This window comes from Podarcis erhardii (assembly GCF_964252035.2).
Source record: "Podarcis erhardii genome assembly, chromosome: 11".
In the NCBI taxonomy this organism is placed as follows: domain Eukaryota; kingdom Metazoa; phylum Chordata; class Lepidosauria; order Squamata; family Lacertidae; genus Podarcis; species Podarcis erhardii.
In genome coordinates, this window is record NC_138501.1 from 55,430,018 (window position 1) to 55,446,257 (window position 16,240).

Below are 16,240 nucleotides of genomic sequence, written 5' to 3' on the forward strand. Positions count from 1 at the left end.
CGATGCTGCGCAGAAGAGGGCAGAACCAGGGCAAGAGGGGGGGGGGTAGGACTGATTGCTGGGTTGTGTAGCACATTCCCCTCACAGATAAGGCCACAGCTGTCTGAACATCTTGCCCTCTGCCTAACCTTTTGCGGTCTCAGTAGTCTGCTGTGTCCTGTCTGTGACCTTTGTCTCTGAGACCTTTGTCTCCTTCGTCATACACTGTGAAAGGGGAAAATGATGCGGTGGAAACAGGTGCCAAAATAACTTTGTACCACCCCACGATCTCGGGACTGGAAGATGTGTAAAGGTCACAGTCCAGAATGTATCTGCCTGGGTTTGCATATTCAGTGGTGCCTCGCAAGACGAAATTAATCCGTTCCGTGAGTCTCTTCGTCTAGCGGATTTTTCGTCTTGCGAAGCAAGCCCATTGACAGCTTAGCGGATTAGCGCTATTAGCGGCTTAGCGGCTTTTAGAGGCTTATCAGCTTAGCGGATCAGCTGATAAGCGGCTTAACTGCTTAGAAAAAGGGGGGGAGGGAAAAAACCCCACAGGAACTCGCAATACATTTTCGTCTTGCGAAGCAAGCCCATAGGGAAATTCGTTTTGCGAAGCGCCTCCAAAACATAAAACCCTTTCGTCTAGCGGGTTTTCCGTCTTGCGAGGCGTTCGTCTTGCGGGGCACCACTGTTGTGTCAATAAAAGGAGCCGGCAGCTTCTTGCAGCTCACCTGCATTACCAACTCCTGTCTCATGTCCTTTACTTCAGGGGGACACATTCCGCTCCAGACCAAAGGGGCAGGCTGGCGAACAGTAACCAAGACCCTTTGTCCCGAAACTGCTAAGGTGGAGAGAGGACCTGCCCTCAGCCTCACGGCACCCCCAACCCTTCCTGGGCACCAATGGGGCACGGACAGTTTCCGGCCAAGTTCCTCTGCAGGTTATTTGCGCCCTCCACAGGATTTTGGGCCGATGAGCCCAGGGCCTTCATCCTCGTGTGGTTGAAAATCCCAGTCCGAGACAAGAGAGGTTCCCCCCAGAACAAGGGGAGACGGCTGGTTCCCGGCCATCTCCTTTTATTACATGATTAAATCCAAATCAGAAAATAATCCAAAGAGGGGAAGGACAAGAGTCCAAGGGTGGGGAGCAGGGGGCTTCTCCGTTAGCTGGCGCTCGGCTGCTGCTCCTGCTCAGTGTACTCTATGCTTGGGGGCGGAGGCGGAGGAGGGGCCTGGAGGGCGGGGGGAGCTGTGGCTTCTGCAGAGGCCGCCTTGGTGGGTTGGGGTTTGCTCAGGGAGCCATAGATTCCCATTGCCTGGAGAGAGAAAAGGGAGGGAGGGAGAGGTCAGAGCCCCTCAACGCAGCACATGGCATGGATCACACAACACAGAAGTAGCTGGAAGGATCTGCCCTCGCTCTACCCAGCAACCCAGACTGTGGGCAGTTTTGCAATCTGCAAGAGGACCTCACCATATTAGCCTTCCCCCATGGGGAAATGGAGCCTAGGAGTGGATGACCACACACCGGTTATGCCAGGGGTCAGATCAGAAGCAGGCTCAACTTGCAGGTCTGAAGTCAATCGTTGCTTTCCAGCACTGCAAGGCCCCTGCTCCACTAAACAGCCGGATCATAGGCAGAGTTTGGGCTCCTGAAGGGCACCAGCTTCAATAATAACAATAACAATAATAATAATAATTTATTATTTATACCCCGCCCAACTGGCTGGGTTTCCCCAGCCACTCTGGGCGGCTTCCAACAGAATATTAAAATACAATAACCTATTAAACATTAAAAACTTCCCTAAACAGGGCTACCTTCAAGTGTCTTCTAAAAGTTTGGTAGTTGTTGTTCTCTTTGACATCTGGTGGGAGGGCGTTCCACAGGGCAGGTGCCACTACCGAGAAGGCCCTCTGCCTAGTTTCCTGTAACTTAGCTTCTCGCAATGAGGGAACCGCCAGAAGGCCCTTGGAGTTGGACCTCAGTGTCTGGGCAGAACGATGGGGGTGGAGACGCTCCTTCAGGTATACTGGGCCGAGGCCATTTAGGGCTTTCAAGGTCAGCACCAACACTTTGAATTGTGCTCGGAAATGTACTGGGAGCCAGTGTAGGTCTTTCAAGACCGGTGTTATATGGTGTGAGAAGCGCCCATCTCTGATGGGATCAGGCTGCAAGATGCCTAATGGAGGCTCCTGACCCGAAGTGAGGCATTCCTCCCACCAGATACTTCCTCTCTTCCTCCCTCCCCAACCCCTGGCCAACAAGGAAACGGTTGAATTCTTGCAATCTTAGAAGCCTTAAGCAGCTATTGTTTCATCTGCACACAAGGATCTTTTGCTCTTGCGGTGTTTGACCTAAATCTCCTTCCTTATTAGACCTGCAGCCCTCCAAGCTCCTGCCCTCCACTGGTGCCAGCAGGTCCCAATCTGTCCGTCTGCACACCAAACTCACCTGGGCAACCATGCTGGACATGTCTCCCGTGCTGGATGGCAGAAGAATGGTGTTGGACTCTTTTGCCAGCTTGGAGAAGGCAGCCACGTACTGCTCAGCCACAGAGAGAGAAGCTGCGCTGTTGCCGTTCTGGGAGGGAGAGAGGAGAGGAAGTGAGATGGTACAAAGACGCAGGAAAGAAAGACCGGGAGGAGGAAGAGAGGGAGAGAAATGTCCCAGAATGGGGCTCTCCTTCCCCAGCTTGCTTGGCGTTGAATAGAATTTATTATTTATACCCCACCCATCTGGCTGGGTTTCCCCAGCCACTCTGGGCGGCTTCCAACAAAGTATTAAAATACAGTAGTCTGTTAAACATTAAAAGCTTCCCTAAACAGGGCTGCCTTCAGATGTCTTCTAAAAGTCTGGTAGTTGTTTTTCTCTTTGACATCTGGTGGGAGGGTGTTCCAAAGGGCGGGTGCCATTACCGAGAAGGCCCTCTGCCTGGTTCCCTGTAACTTGGCTTCTTACAGGGAGGGAATCACGTACTGGGAGCCAATGTAGGTCTTTCAGAACCGGTGTTATATGGTCTCGGTGGCCGCTCCCAGTCACCAGTCTAGCTGCCGCATTCTGGATTAATTGCAGTTTCCGGGTCACCTTCAAAGGGAGCCCCACGTAGAGCTCATTGCAGTAGTCCAAGCGAGAGATAACCAGAGCATGCACCACTCTGGCCAGACATTCCGCGGACACGGAGAGTCTCATCCTGCGTTCCAGATGGAGCTGATAAACAGCTCCCCAGGATACAGAATGGACCTGTGCCTCCATGGACAGCTGTGAGTCCAAAATGACTCCCAGGCTGCACACCTGCTTCTTTAGGGGCACAGTTACTCCATTCAGGACCAAGGAGTCCTCCACACCTGCCTGCCCCCTGTCCCCCAAGAACAGTATTTCTGGTGTGACAGAGGACACCATTTCTGAGGGATGAGGAAGGACCAAATCAAGTCCCTATCCGTTTGCTTTGCAACCCAAGCGCTTCCATCTCCTCTTGCCCTGACGAAAGACAACAAGACAAGCTATTCTTAGGCTCAGAAGGGGCTTCGAACATCTCCTTCCACCAAAGGAGCCCAGGGCGGCAACTTAGCCAGAAGTTGGCTGCAAGGCCTTGGGAGAGCCGCTCCAAGCTGACACCAAGCGCATGCTGGGAGACTCCCTCCCAAGGGGTCTCCCCAGGCAGGTGCTTCCCTTGAGACCACCCCCTCCATCACCTGCTGTGCCAGAGCAGCTGCCACGACTCGGATCGCTTCTGCTTTGGCCTGAGCCTTCACCAGAATGGCACTGGCCTCCCCTGGGAAAGGAAGCAAAGGGCTGTCAGGCAGGTTCAGGGGAGCCCCAAAGAACATGAACCACCCATCCCCCCCCCCCCCCGGGTAAAAAATGGGCTCAGCTCACAGCACAAGCAGTGCAGTGACTTCCTTTGACCAGAACCCCTTCCCCAATTACTCCAGACACCCTTGGGCCCCAGATGCTTCCCCGGGTGTAGGAGCTAGGAAGGAAATGAGGCAACCTCCCCAAACCGCCTGGAAAGAGGCCCCGATTCCAAAGGAGTGGGTGATAGCCAAGCAGAAATTAGAAGAAGAATAATTATTTATACCCCACCCTTCCCGGTTCAGAAAACCGGGCTCAGGGTGGCTAACAAAAAAATAAAACACTTAATTGTTGGAACAAAAAACAGCATAGGAGAAAGGGGCACCTCCTATGGGTCAGGGTTCTGCTGGACCATGGGGAACAATGTCATCTTTGGTGGGTCGGGATCTGGCATCCTTTGCACAAGCAGCATCCCCCAAAATCCCAGCTCTGTATTTCACAGCAGGTTTCTAGAACTCAAGGCAGATATCCTCCTTCAGGGATGAACTGTCACGCCTGCCCCACAGGACGGCCCTCTATTCCCTGGCTGAGTCTCCCAGCTGTTTCCCGCTGCACATTTATCCTTTGTACACATTATACCTCCTACCCCCTCATCCATTCCTCCCACAAGCCCCAGCACTAGAGGCTCTGAGTTATGGGGCAGAGGAAGAGGGAGGCAGCCTCAGAGGTCTCCCTGCCCTTCTCTGCCTTTAACCGGGAGAGGCCTCCCGAGTTTACCGGAAGCCTGGTTGATCTGCTCGGCCTTCTCCGCCTCCGAGGCCAGGATCTGAGCTTGCTTCCTCCCCTCGGCCACGTTGATGGCCGACTCCCGGGTCCCTTCTGACTCCAGCACGGTTGCCCGCTTGCGTCTCTCGGCCTCCACCTGGAAGGGAAAGCGCCGCTTGGTGAGACACCTGCCAACCTCCTGGCAGAAAAGCCGGGCGACCCTAAAGAGGAGCCCCAAGACACACAGAGATCACCGTTCCCAGGATCGATGGCTCCCACATCACAGGCAAAAAAGTCCTGCGTTCCAGAGCCTGCGAGGACGGTACCCACGCCAGGGAGAGGGAAATGCAGCTGAGAGGAGGCATCGCCAGGACAGACTGTGGAGTCCCGTTCCCAGTCCTCAGCCAGATCAGAGAAAGCAAGATGGACCACGGACGGAGGAGGCAGAGGGAACGGCAGTCTGCCCCCATCCTCAATAGAAAGAAAACAGAAAGAAAAGAAGAAGCAAGAAGTGGTAGAAGACATCAGGAAAAATGAAATAGAATTATATAAGAGACCAGATAATGCGGAAATAAAGAGAAATATTAAAATACTACAGTCACAATATTCTATTATAATAAATGAAGAAATGGAATGGAAATTAAGATTAATGAAACAGAGAAATTTTGAGTTTGCTAACAAGCCAGGCAAATTACTGGCTTGGCAGCTAAAGAAAAAAGAATGTGAAAGGATAATTAATAAAATCATAATTGGGGACAAAATAATAAGTAACCCTAAGGAAACTGAAAAAAGATTTGCGGAATTTTATAAAGGACTCTATAAAGAAGTGGCCCCCGAAGAGGCTTCCGAGGGCCAGGCTGACCTGCATCTGCATGGACTCCTTGACGCGAGGGGGCACGTGGATGTCCTTGATCTCATAGCGCAGGCACCGGATGCCCCAGTAGTCTGAAGCCTGGTTGATGGCGTCCACGATGCTGGCGTTGAGGTTTTCACGCTCCTGAGTGGGGAAATGTGGGGTCAGCGAGGGGGACAGCAAAGGAAGCTGCCTGCTTTGCCCCAGGCCAGCCACCGCCTGCTCTGACTGGCAGCTACACCTCTCCAGAGTCCTGGGCAGGGAAGGACCTTCCTCTCCACCCCTGCCTGTGGCTGAACCCAGGACCTCCTGCAGGCAAAGTATGAGCTTAGCCATGGATTCTTTCCCAGGCCTGGCTGTTCTCCAGCCCTCGCTGCCTGGGTGCTCTCACCAGCCAGAGGACCTGGCGGAGCAAAGACTGTGCCTCAGAATCCTCAAAGCAGGCGACCACCCCCACTTCACCCAGGCTGTGCCACACGGGGCACCCGCGGCAGATCTGAACCTCCTTGTATCATGCCGTATCCATACCCTGCAAGCTTTCTCTGCAGCTCCCCCAGAAACCCAGTCTGCCGCCCCTCCTGTTATACAGCCCTGCTCTGCCGCAGAGCTCTGGCCCGCCAACTTCTACTCCCCAGTGCCAGATACACACCCCAGACCTCCCCCCACTTCCCGTGGCTCACCCGAAAGACTTTATCAAGGGTGAGCTTGCCCAGCTCAGACCTCATGGTGGTCTGGGCAAGCTGGGTGACGGCGTACTCGGGGTCCTCCACTCCGTAACTGGCCTAGAGGGGAAAAGGAGGAGGCAGAGGGATGGAACAGGAAGGCAGCACTGGCTGCCTGACACTCCCAGGGCCAAGGAGAAAGGGAAAGGCCTCACCCCCTCCTGGCCCCAGAAGACGACAGAAAGCTCAGCAGACACCCCCCTTCTTGCCCTCTCAGCTGCACACCCCCAAACATGCACAAGAGCTGCAGAGATGTGGGGTGGAATCCTCTGCTGTGTCCCAGAGGGGCTCCTGGCTTGATTAGGCCACAGTCAGTTTCCAGGAAGGTAGTACCTTGTAGGGGTCCATGACTCGCAAGTAGAGGACGCCGTCGATCTGGAGGGTGACATTGTCTGGAAGGAAACAAGGAACAATTTCATGAGAACAAGGCAGAGGGCCCACCATGAAGATACAAAGAAGGCCCAGCAGCAGGGGAACGAGGCAGCAAATACCTACGCTCAAGCAAGTGAAGGTACAAGCAAGGGTTTTCCCAACCAAATAGCGAAGGTCCTTCCAGCACAGAGAACAGAAAGTCTAGGCCTCCCTTTGTTTGGAGAAGGGTTAAGAACCAGGCAATTGCTCTGCAGGCATCTGGTCAATACTGAGGTAGACCGATTCAATTTGCAAAGGCCTTGGATGAACACAGACAGACAAAGCTCTGTCTTCACACATGTAACTATGCAAAGGAAAACTAAAGAACCTGGGTTATCCAGCACTGGCAAGGAGGTTTTGCTGGCCTAGACAGAGATGGACCACACCACAAATTACCCACTCCAGGGCCGGCCCCCAACTCAGCCCTGCCCGGCCCTTCCACTCCTTGCCTCCCCAGCCAAATCTTCTCACCAAGGGTAACAGCCGACTGCTCTGGTACATTGATGACGATTTCCTTGAGGCTTTGCACGTAGCGGATGCGGTCGAGAAGCGGGATGAGGAAGTTCAGCCCCTGGCAAAAAGGGTTAGCAAAGGGGAAAGTATTTCTCCAGAACAGTCACCTCTTTCTCCATGCAACTGTTGTTCCAGATTGTTGAATTACCTGAAAGCTGAGCTTACGTTTTACACTGCTGTAAACCAGGGGAGTGCAGACCCTGTGGCCCTCCAGTTCTTGCATGACTCAAGCTCCCACCAGTCCCTGGGGCCAGGCTTCTATGCCTCCTGTTTTAAAACAGCCTCACTGTTTGCCAGTTTGGTTCCCAGGATTAATTTAAGGTGCTCACACTAGAGTTTAAAGCCCTGAATGACTTAGGTGCCAAATATCTGAAAGGTTGCCTCCATCCCGGTAAGCCTTCTCAGGTGTCAAGTGCAGCAAAGGGAGTTCTCATAGTAGTTCCAGCACCCTCAAAAGTGCAATGAATGGTGACCTGGGAACAGGCTTTCTCTGTGGCAGCCCCTCAGTTGTAGAATCCCCTCACAGTAGTGCATCTAGAATCTGTCGTATAGCTTTTTCCATATGCCAAAAAAACCTCTTTATGCTACCTTTTGACACTTACAATATTTTTGTGGGACTCACCACTTCAGTTTTGTTTAGTCGATATTGTGCTGCTTTTGCTTGGAATTGCTTTAATTGTTTACTTTCCCAAAAGATATCCAGTTATTCACATGGATGCAACTGATCAATCCCACGTAAGTTTTCTGTTAAAAACCGCCCCTTTGAAGATGCTATTTCAAGGCTGAACAGGGAGGTATTTTTGACAGGAAAGTAACACTGAAGAGTGAACTTCTGTGCAAGACACTGTCCCTGGAACCTGCACTTGCTATTTCTTTCTTTTTTTAATGTCTAGGTAAAGGTAAAGGTAAAGGGACGCGGGTGGCGCTGTGGGTAAAACCTCAGTGCCTGGGACTTGCCGATCGTATGGTCAGCGGTTCAAATCCCTGCGGTGGGGTGAGCTCCCGTCTTTGGTCCCAGCTCCTGCCCACCTAGCAGTTCGAAAGCACCCCTAAGGGCAAGTAGATAAATAGGTACCGCTTTATAGCAGGAAGGTAAACAGCGTTTCCGTGTGCTGCGCTGGTGCTGGCTCGCCAGAGCAGCTTCGTCACGCTGGCCACGTGACCTGGAAGTGTCTCCAGACAGCGCTGGCCCCCAGCCTCTTAAGTGAGATGAGCGCACAACCCTAGAGTCGGACACGACTGGCCCGTATGGGCAGGGGTACCTTTACCTTTACCTAAAGGTAAAGGTAAAGGGACCCCTGACCATTAGGTCCAGTCGTGACCAACTCTGGGGTTGCGACGCTCATCTCACTTTCTTGGCCCAGGGAGCCGGCGTACAGCTTCCGGTTCATGCGGCCAGCATGACTAAGCCGCTTCTGGCAAACCAGAGCAGCACACAGAAATGCCCTTTACCTTCCCGCCAGAGTGGTACCTATTTATCTACTTGCACTTTTGATGTGTTTTCAAACTGCTAGGTTGGCAGGAGCAGGGACCAAGCAACGGGAGCTCACCCCGTCTTAGGGATTCAAACCGCCAACCTTCTGATCGGCAAGTCCTAGGCTCTGTGGTTTAACCCACAGTGCCACCTGTGTCCCTTTAATGTCTGGGAGAAACCATCAAATGGTAAATATGTTAACTGTGTCGTCTAATCTAATGTCAGCATTTGTTTGTCTTTCAAGGTGCTACAGGACCCTTTACTTTAGTTAACAATGATCTCAATCTCCGCTACCAGCCCAACCTGCACGTTCTACTTTCATCCAATGCCAGGCAACAAACTCTGATTCCCTCTTTTCCTTCCTTTCCCTCCTTCAGAAGAGGAGCCTCCATTTTGGCAGTCTTGTGGCTTTTTTGGCCATTTCTCTACATAGGAAAGCCAAGGACACACTAACTCTAAAAACTTGTAAGCCGGACTGGCATTAAGACCCAGCTGGCACCCCACTGGTTCCTCAAAAGTCGCCCTTTGCAGATTCACCCCAAACCCCGATCGCTGAAAGGAGGACTGTTCCTTACTGGCTCCAGGATGCGATGGAACTTGCCCATCCGCTCCACCACCCAGGCTTCCTGCTGAGGCACAAAGAGGATCACCGTGTTCATAGGGAGGCTGGAGGACCATCTCTGCGGCACTCTGGCCAGCCACACCGTGGGCACCGGCCGCCTGCTGCTCTGCAAAGACATTGGGGGGGAAAGTCTGAGAGTGTGCAGAGAGAAGACTCCACCAGCTGTTGGGGATAAACACCAAGGAGCACACAGGGAAGCGGACAGAGGTATGTCCATGTGCCCACCCCAAAGCTTCAGGCAAGTTTGGGCACAAGTTGCCCCATTTTAGGACCCACCTTATTTTTTTAGGATTGCTTCACATTGCTTTTAATACTGTGCTTTAATGCTGCAACCCCCCCCCCCCGGGAGCTTAGGGTGAAGGGTGGGTAATATTCCTGCCTTTCTATCCCACCTTTTTCTCCAAGGGGCTCAAGGTGGCATATACTTCACCTCCCATTTAATAACCACTTCAACCCTGTGTGGTAGGCTAGGCTGAGAGGAAGAGGCCGAGCCCCACGGTCACTCCCAGAGGTCTTAATGGCCAAGTGAGGGAGATGTGAACCTTTGCCAGGCCACAGTCCGACACTAACCGCTACATCCCTGAACAAACAACTAAAAGTGGGTTTAGAAAAGCAACACCGCCCAGGACCCTTCCCCTAAGACGTACCACCTTCTTAGCCCTCCTGGCCATTGCTCTATGCCTCCCTCATGGAGAGCAAGGGGGCACCGAGCTGGGGGAGGGATAAGGAATCTCCACCTTTGCCCCTGCCGGCTGCCCCACTCCCACAGGCTCCAGAGAAGGAGTCCCACAGCCCTGCCAGCCCCAGCCCCTGCCTGCTGCCTTTCCTAAACCTCTCCTCCAAGGCCTCTCCTGTGTACTTTTATTTGAGACTCTGAGGATCCTCCAGCCCAACTCCAGGGAACAGATCAGGCTTCCTCAACTGCAGCCCTCCAGATGTTTTGGGACTACAACTCCCATCATCCCTAGCTAACAGGCTCAGTGGTCAGGGATGATGGGAGTTGTAGTCCGAAAAAGATCTGAATGACCGAGTTTGCCTATGCCTGTTTGAAAAGCACACTGGATCAATCCAGCAAGCAATTTGCCCAGAAGCGAGACGGCGTTAGTTATGCCATATACAAAACAGAAGAAAGAAACAGATCTGAGACCCCACCATCCAGGCCCCGCCCGCCAACGCCCATCATCCCTGGCTAAGAGGACCAGTGGTCAGGGATGATGGGAATTGTAGTCCCAAAACATCTGGAGGGCCGAAGGTGGAGGAAGCCTGGAATAGATGCCTGGAGATCCCAGAGGCGAAGGATCTGTTTTCGAAACAGGGGCATAAAAGGAAGGGAATGAAACTCCAGTCCCCGCCCCCCGCCCGGGTTGCAGGGGCTTCAGGGGCCCCTGGGTGGAGGGCAGGGTCTCTGCCCCGAGGAAGCGGCAGCAGCGCCCCCTTTCCCGGGGTCCCCACCCCTTCCTTCCCCCTCGTCCACCTCCCGCAGGAGCAGCCCCCGCGCCGCCCCCCGCGCCGCCCGCAGCGCCAGCATCTCGCCCTCGCCGCGCCGCCGCCGCCGCCGGAAGCCGGAAGCCGGAAGCCGGTCCGTCCCCGAAAGCCTTCCGCCCGGCCCGAGAAAGAAGAGCGCCGGCTCCCGTGCGACTCCGGCGGCCCCTCGCGCGCGGGGATGGAGGGAGGGAGGGGGGGCCGAGGGGAGAGGCGTCTTGGCGGGGGAGGGAGGGAGGGAGGGAGGGAGGGAGGGAGGGAGGGAGAAAGGGGGCGAGGCGGCGCGCCGGCCCGCAGCGCCCCCGCCCGCCCCCAGTCCCTCGCTCGTGCCCCGCACATGGCGGCGGCGCCGCGCCTGCTGCGAACGGGAACCCGACGTGGGCGGCCTCGCTGCGCGGGGAGGAGAAAGGGCCGGCCGCGCGAGAGCGAAGCAGTTCACCTGCGGAACTGCCTGCCACGGGAGGCCGGGCCCTTTCACGGAGGAGGCGGGCGGGGGCTGGATGGTGGGGTCTCAGATCTGTTTCTTTCTTCTGTTTTGTATAATTCTCTTTTGTATGTGGCATTACTAACGCCGTCTTCCTTCTGTACAAATTGCTTGCTGAATTATTATTTTTTTTAAATAAATTTTTATTAACCGGCCAATCACATCGAATCAAACCACATCACATAGATTCCAAATTACAGTGCCGAATTTTTAAATTTTGTTGGGGGGTCCCATACTTCCAGATCCGAGGAGGGATTCTGATCTAATCATTACTTCTGCGTTAATGTCCAAATCAGTCCAAATAAGTCCAAATAGATGTTCAAACAGTCCAAACACATATTCATAGTTCTTTCCAGTCTTATCTTGCTGTTTTCACATCACTTCTTAATCAAATATTTTCTCTTTGTCCTTTATGGTCTCTCCTGATGGTCTCCTTAAGCCGATATAGACCGGTAATGCTCCTGCGTAGATTTCCCGTCGTGAACCTCCATCCAGATGCTTGTTGAATTAATCCTGTGCGCTTTTCAAACGGACTCGGCCCTCCAGATGTTTTGGGACTACAACTCCCATCATCCCTGACCACTGGTCCTGTTAGCTAGGGGTGATGGGAGTTGTAGTTCCAAAACATCTGGAGGGCTGAGTTTGCCTATGCCTGTTTGAAAAGAAGACTAGTTTCTGTCTTGGCTCTTGCAAATGGGCTGGATGAATCCCAAGCCGAAATTAAGATTGCCGGAAGAAATATCAACAACCTCAGATATGCAGATGACACAACCTTGATGGCAGAAAGTGAGGAGGAATTAAAGAACCTTTTATTGAGGGTGAAAGAGGAGAGCGCAAAATATGGTCTGAAGCTCAACATCAAAAAAACGAAGATCATGGCCACTGGGCCCATTACCTCCTGGCATATAGAAGGGGAAGAAATGGAGGCAGTGAGAGATTTTACTTTCTTGGGCTCCATGATCACTGCAGATGGTGACAGCAGTCACGAAATTAAAAGACGCCTGCTCCTTGGGAGAAAGGCGATGGCAAACCTAGACAGCATCTTAAAAAGCAGAGACATCACCTTGCCAACAAAGGTCCGTATAGTTCAAGCCATGGTTTTCCCAGTAGTGATGTATGGAAGTGAGAGCTGGACCATAAAGAAGGCTGATCGCCGAAGAATTGATGCTTTTGAATTCTGGTGCTGGAGGAGACTCTTGAGAGTCCCATGGACTGCAAGAAGATCCAACCTCTCCATTCTGAAGGAAATCAGCCCTGAGTGCTCACTGGAAGGACAGATCCTGAAGCTGAGGCTCCAAGACTTTGGCCACCTCATGAGAAGAGAAGACTCCCTGGAAAAGACCCTGATGTTGGGAAAGATGGAGGGCACAAGGAGAAGGAGACGACAGAGGACGAGATGGTTGGACAGTGTTCTCGAAGCTACAAACATGAGTCTGACCAAACTGCGGGAGGCAGTGGAAGACAGGAGGGCCTGGCGTGCTCTGGTCCAGGGGGTCACGAAGACTCGGACACCACTAAACGACTAAACAACAACAAGGTCAGGGATAGCCAACTTAAGGCCCGGGGGCCAGATCCAGCGCAATCGCCTTCTCAATCCAGCCCGCAGAAGGTCTGGGAATCAGCGTGTTTTTACATGAATAGAATGTATCCTTTTATTTAAAATGCATCTCTGGGTTATTTGTGGGGCATAGGAATTCATTCATCCCCCCCCCCAAAAAATATAGTCCAGCCCCCAACAAGGTCTGAGGGACAGTGGACCGGCCACCTGCTGGAAAAGTTTGCTGACTTGCAAAAATATACCACTTGTCTGATAATAAGTGTTGGAAATGTAAGGAAAATGAAGGAACGTTCTTTCACCTTTGGTGGACTTGCCCCAAGGTGAAGGCTTTCTGGGAAATGATATATAATGAACTGAGAAAGGTATTTAAGTATACCTTCCTTAAGAAACCAGAGGCCTTCCTTTTGGGTATTGTTGGCCAAGGGGTGCCAAAGAAGGACCGAACATTTTTTATGTATGCAACAACAGCAGCAAGGATACTCGTTGCTAAGCATTGGAAAACCCAAGATCTACCCACACTGGAAGAATGGCAGATGCAACTGAGAGACTATATGGAACTGGCCGAGATGACTGGCAGAATCCGAGACCTGGGAGAGGAGACGGTGGAAGAAGATTGGAAGAAATTTAAGGACTATTTGCAAAAATATTGTAAACTGTATGAATGTTAAGGAGGATGCTTGATCACAAACAATTTGGCACCATTGAATCAGATGAAGTGAATTATGAAGATAAGTTAAATTTATGAAAAAATCAACTTTTAGATAATGATTAGGCTAAACTAAACGTTTTAAAAAGTGAAATTAACATATCTAAAATCCAAGATATAATATTGGAAAATTAGATTGTAAGGTGGGGACAAGGTGATAAATTGCTGGATTAATTTTTTATATTTTGGAACGTAGGAGCGGGAGATGTGAGGAAGTCCAAAGAGGATAAGAAAATATGTTATAAAATGTGATATTTTTTGTATGTTTTGTTTTTTGTGTTGTAATTAAAAAAACCATTAATAAATATTATATAAAAAAAAGAAAAACCCAAAAGAGCCCAAAAGGGGAAAAAAAAAAAGTTTGCTGACCCCTGGCCCAGACTACGCTTTGTTTCCCGTGAAAGCCCATTAATCAGCCTAACTGTCCTTATCAGCTTTGTTCTAGCCAAGGAATGTAAAAGAGAAAGGGCCTCTGTTAGAACTGGCGTGAAGGAGTTTGTCTCCTGTGTCTAGAAAAGGCGATTCGAGGTCTCAAAGTCAGGCTGGTCTAATTACAGTCAGACCTCGGGTTGCAAACGCTGCGGGTTGTGCGTTTTCGAGTTACGGACCGTGCCGAACCCATAAGTACTTGAACGGGTTACTTCCAGGTTCCCGTGCTTTGCACATGCGCAGAAGCACTGAATCGCGTCACGTGCATGTGCAGACGTGGCGCTGCAGGTTGCGAACGTGCCTCCCGCACGGATCACGTTCGCAACCCGAGGTTCCACTGTACAGCCAGGGAGGGAGGAGGAAAGGGGGGGAGGCTTATAAAGAAAGGAAAACTTTTTCTCAGTGGGAAATTTCCATTCCTTTGTTTGGAAGTGCTTGCTCTCTCTTTGCTCAGCTGAATAAAGGTGTGTTCATTGGATCTCCCTGTCTCTGTCTATTATTGATTCTCTGTCCAAGACAGCTCAGGTCCGAATAGGGGACCCAACAAGATCCCCAGGCCCCCTTCGCCTCTTGACCCCCTCCCTTCCTCACCCCCCCCCCCCGGCAGTGGGAGAAGATGACCTCTGGCCAACAAGCCCGACCCACTTGGCTCAACAGGCTCTGGAGGCCCTTTCCATTCGGGTTCTGCAGATCCCTTTTTAAGTGGTTCCCCCCTTTGATGTCCTCTGGTGTTTTACAAGGGGACATTATGCAATTATTTTTATCTACTTATAAACGAACCTATTGCTGCATCCTGTCACGGCTTAAAATTGCCCGCTGTTTCTTTAATGCTTAAAAAGCTGGGTCAGCATGAGTCAGCAGCCTGCACCAGGTTGTATATACATAGAGTGAGAAATGTTAGTTTGTGTTGTTGGGTTGGTTAGTGAAAGTTGGTAGTGTTGAGGTGTGCATAGTTGGTCAGTCGCTTTTGCAGAAAGACTTTTAAGAATAAAAGCAGAAAGTACTCTGCAAGTATACTCTTCTCGTGAACTCTTTTATGCCGACAAGGGTCCGAGGACCAGGCTGAGGCAACAAAGGGAGGTCAGAACCCTTTCTTTTTTTACAAACCCTGACACATCCATCTGCTGTACTGGGGGCTGTTCCATGAAGTTTGTTGCACACAAGAGGAGGTTAAGGGGTGATATGATAGCCATGTTCAAATATATAAAAGGATGTCACATAGAGGAGGGAGAAAGGTTGTTTTCTGCTGCTCCAGAGAAGCGGACACGGAGCAATGGTTCCAAACTACAAGAAAGAAGATTCCACCTAAACATTAGGAAGAACTTCCTGACAGTAAGAGCTGTTTGACAGTGGAATTGGCTGCCCAGGAGTGTGCTGGAGTCTCTTTCTTTGGAGGTCTTTAAGCAGAGGCTTGACAACCATATGTCAGGAGTGCTCTGATGGTGTTTCCTGCTTGGCAGGGGGTTGGACTCGATGGCCCTTGGGGTCTCTTCCAACTCTAGGATTCTAAGACCCACTGAAATTCACGGACTGAGCGAAAGTCATGTTCAGCGACTAAGTGAGGTCTGCTAGGGAGCAAAGCATAAGCGGAACATCACCTGTTGTGTAACATAGTGTGGGTGATGATTTTGAAACATGCTGCTTTGGTAGGATTTTATCCTGAGGAGTATTTGTTGGAAATAAAATTACAGAATAGTATAGTTGGAAGAGACCCCGGGGGTCATCTAGTCCAACCCCCTGCAATGCAGGAATCACAACTAAGGCATCCCTGACAGATGGCCATCCGACCTCTGCTTAAAAGCCTCCAAGGAAAGAGAGTCCACCTTCCCTTAATGGTACGTCAAGGCCGTTTGTAAACCGAATCTACTTTTGTTCATTTTTCTTAATTAGAAGACATCTGAAGAAGAAGAGGAGGAGGAGTTGTTGTTTGGATTTGATCTCCCGCCTTTCACTCCCTTTAAGGAGTCTCAAAGCGGCTCACATTCTCCTTTCCCTTCCTCCCCCACAACAAACACTCTGTGAGGTGAGTGGGGCTGAGAGACTTCAGAGAAGTGGGACTGGCTCAAGGTCACCCAGCAGCTGCAGGTGGAGGAGCAAGGAAGCGAACCCGGTTCACCAGATCACGAGACTACCACTCTTAACCACTACACCACACTGGCTCTCTGAAGGCAGCCCTGTATCGGGAAGTTTTTAATGTATGATGTTTTATCATGTTTTTATATGTGTTGAAAGCTGCCCAGAATGGCTGGGGCAACCCAGCTAGATGAGCAGGGTATAAATAAAAAAAAATTTTATTTAAAATGTTGAACACCACGGAACCTCGGTGTCTCCCTTGTTAAGAGTTCCCCATTAATTGTGGCAGCAAGGCCATCTTCTAACCTGTTTTTAAAAAAGGCAAAGGACCCCTTACAGTTGTTGTGAGGGGGATCATACACCATGCACAGAAAGCC

At 51.3% G+C, this 16,240-nt stretch overlaps 2 protein-coding genes across 3 annotated transcripts in view; both read right to left on the minus strand.

The window, feature by feature from the left end:
- The window catches only part of PIGO (phosphatidylinositol glycan anchor biosynthesis class O), a 114,431-nt gene that overhangs the window by 17,358 nt on the left and 80,833 nt on the right, over positions 1–16,240 (minus strand). The gene's annotated exons all lie outside the window — the stretch shown is intronic.
- Positions 1,042–10,697, minus strand: STOML2 (stomatin like 2). 2 transcript variants are annotated; one of them, XM_081881616.1, is made up of 10 exons: positions 10,606–10,697; positions 9,085–9,237; positions 6,994–7,093; positions 6,445–6,503; positions 6,070–6,171; positions 5,399–5,533; positions 4,549–4,693; positions 3,672–3,751; positions 2,431–2,559; positions 1,042–1,297 (listed from the first exon to the last, which is right to left on the minus strand). In XM_081881616.1, the coding sequence occupies exons 1-10, from the start codon at positions 10,657–10,659 to the stop codon at positions 1,145–1,147; spliced, it is 1,110 nt and encodes a 369-aa protein (XP_081737742.1). In that variant the 5' UTR covers positions 10,660–10,697; the 3' UTR covers positions 1,042–1,144. The 2 variants fall into 2 exon arrangements, with proteins under 2 accessions (XP_081737742.1, XP_081737743.1); XM_081881617.1 differs by having other exon boundaries at positions 9,085–9,232; positions 10,606–10,623.

Bases quoted from the DNA above. Each gene is read 5' to 3' on its own strand.
- STOML2 (XM_081881616.1), bottom strand. From the start codon at position 10,659: ATGCTGGCGCTGCGGGCGGCGCGGGGGGCGGCGCGGGGGCTGCTCCTG. The intron at 9,238-10,605 runs GTGGACGAGGGG...ATGTCTTTGCAG, and splicing joins GGGGGCTGCTCCTGCGGGAG to AGCAGCAGGCGGCCGGTGCC. The intron at 5,534-6,069 runs GTGAGCCACGGG...TTCCCCACTCAG, and splicing joins CCCTTGATAAAGTCTTTCGG to GAGCGTGAAAACCTCAACGC.